General features: G+C 67.4%; 2 protein-coding genes across 2 annotated transcripts in view; one reads left to right on the forward strand and one right to left on the reverse strand.

The window, feature by feature from the left end:
* AMSG_08279 (COMM domain-containing protein 4) overlaps positions 1-741 on the forward strand; it is a 996-nt gene extending 255 nt beyond the window's left edge. Inside the window, exon 2 of the mRNA XM_013900155.1 lies at positions 137-741. Coding sequence (XP_013755609.1) covers positions 137-712 — 576 coding nt within the window. The 3' untranslated portion in view covers positions 713-741. The remainder of the gene's footprint in view (positions 1-136) is intronic.
* A 1-nt stretch (position 742) lies between these two features.
* Positions 743-1,138, reverse strand: part of AMSG_08280 (uncharacterized protein) — a gene marked incomplete at both ends in the record, with an annotated part of 2,422 nt that continues 2,026 nt past the window's right edge. The window contains one exon of the mRNA XM_013900156.1: positions 743-749. Within this exon, the coding sequence (XP_013755610.1) occupies positions 743-749 (7 nt within the window). The remainder of the gene's footprint in view (positions 750-1,138) is intronic.

The following is a 1,138-nucleotide window of genomic DNA, read 5'->3' on the forward strand; positions in this document are numbered from 1 at the left end:
TTCCCCCTTTCCCTTCCTCCCTCCTTCTTCCTCCCCTCCCTCCCTCCCTCCCTTCTCCCCTCCCCCCCCCCCCCCCCCCCCCCCCCCCCCCCCCCCCCCACCTCACCCCTCCTCCCCCGCCCCTCCCTCCCGCCAGTTCATCTTCTGCGGAGGGCTGGATGCGCCCGACTGGATTCTGGCAGAGATCACAGTGCTTTCCAAGCTGACGCTGATGCAGATGAAGCGGCTGGTGACCCAGGTGATCCGGTCGATCAAGGACGAGGAGCTCAACTACCAGAGCATGGCCAAGATTGCAGAGGCTGCAGGCTTCACCGCCTCGGATCTCAAGGCCGCCTTTGCTGGCGTCGACTTTATCATCCGCTCGGCGTCAAAGTACGACTGCGAGCCGGAGACGCTCGGCGCCGAGCTGCAGCAGCTGGGTATTCCAGTGGAGATTGGCGGGACGCTTGTCAAGTCGTACGCCAAGGCACTGGACTCGATCCGCGACCATCTGGCGGCGACGTCGCTGCATCTGGCTCGCCTCGACGACTTTCAGTGGCGGGTCGACTACCTGTTGACGGGCTCAACCATGCGCGATCTCAACGTGCCCTCGGTCTCGATGTCGCTGACGTCGACGAGCGGCGAGAAGGTCGCCTTTGAGCTCACCGCCCAAAAGTTCAACGTGCTGTACGACGAGCTCAAGACGGCGCGGGCACTGATGGAGAGGGTGTGAGGAGGGCTGTAAAGCAAGGTACGGAGGAAGCTACGCGCTCTCGTCGCGAACTACGAGAGCGTTCGAGGCAGCGTAGCTCGGCTGTTGCTGCTGGGGCTGCGGCTGCTGCGGCTGCTGCTGGGTCGGGGGCGGCGCTTGGGTCTGCCGCTGGGCAGCAACAGCCATTGGAACGGCCGGCGAAGGGGTGGCCGAGACTTGCATGGGTGCGAGGCCCGGCGAGGGGTGGGCCGAGGGGTGGTCTCTAGCAAGGGTGGTCTGCGGCGGGCCGGCCGGCTGCATCGGGACGGCCGGCGACGGAGTGGCCGCCACGTTCATGGGCGCAGGTAGCGGAGGGCGCGACGCGGGGACCGACGGCGAGTAGGGCACGGGGGCGGCGGCGGCATGTCGCCAGCGCATGGCGCCGGGAGCGTCGGCAGCGTGGCGTAG

Source organism: Thecamonas trahens (genome assembly GCF_000142905.1).
Source record: "Thecamonas trahens ATCC 50062 unplaced genomic scaffold supercont1.39, whole genome shotgun sequence".
NCBI lineage: Eukaryota > Apusomonadida > Apusomonadidae > Thecamonas > Thecamonas trahens.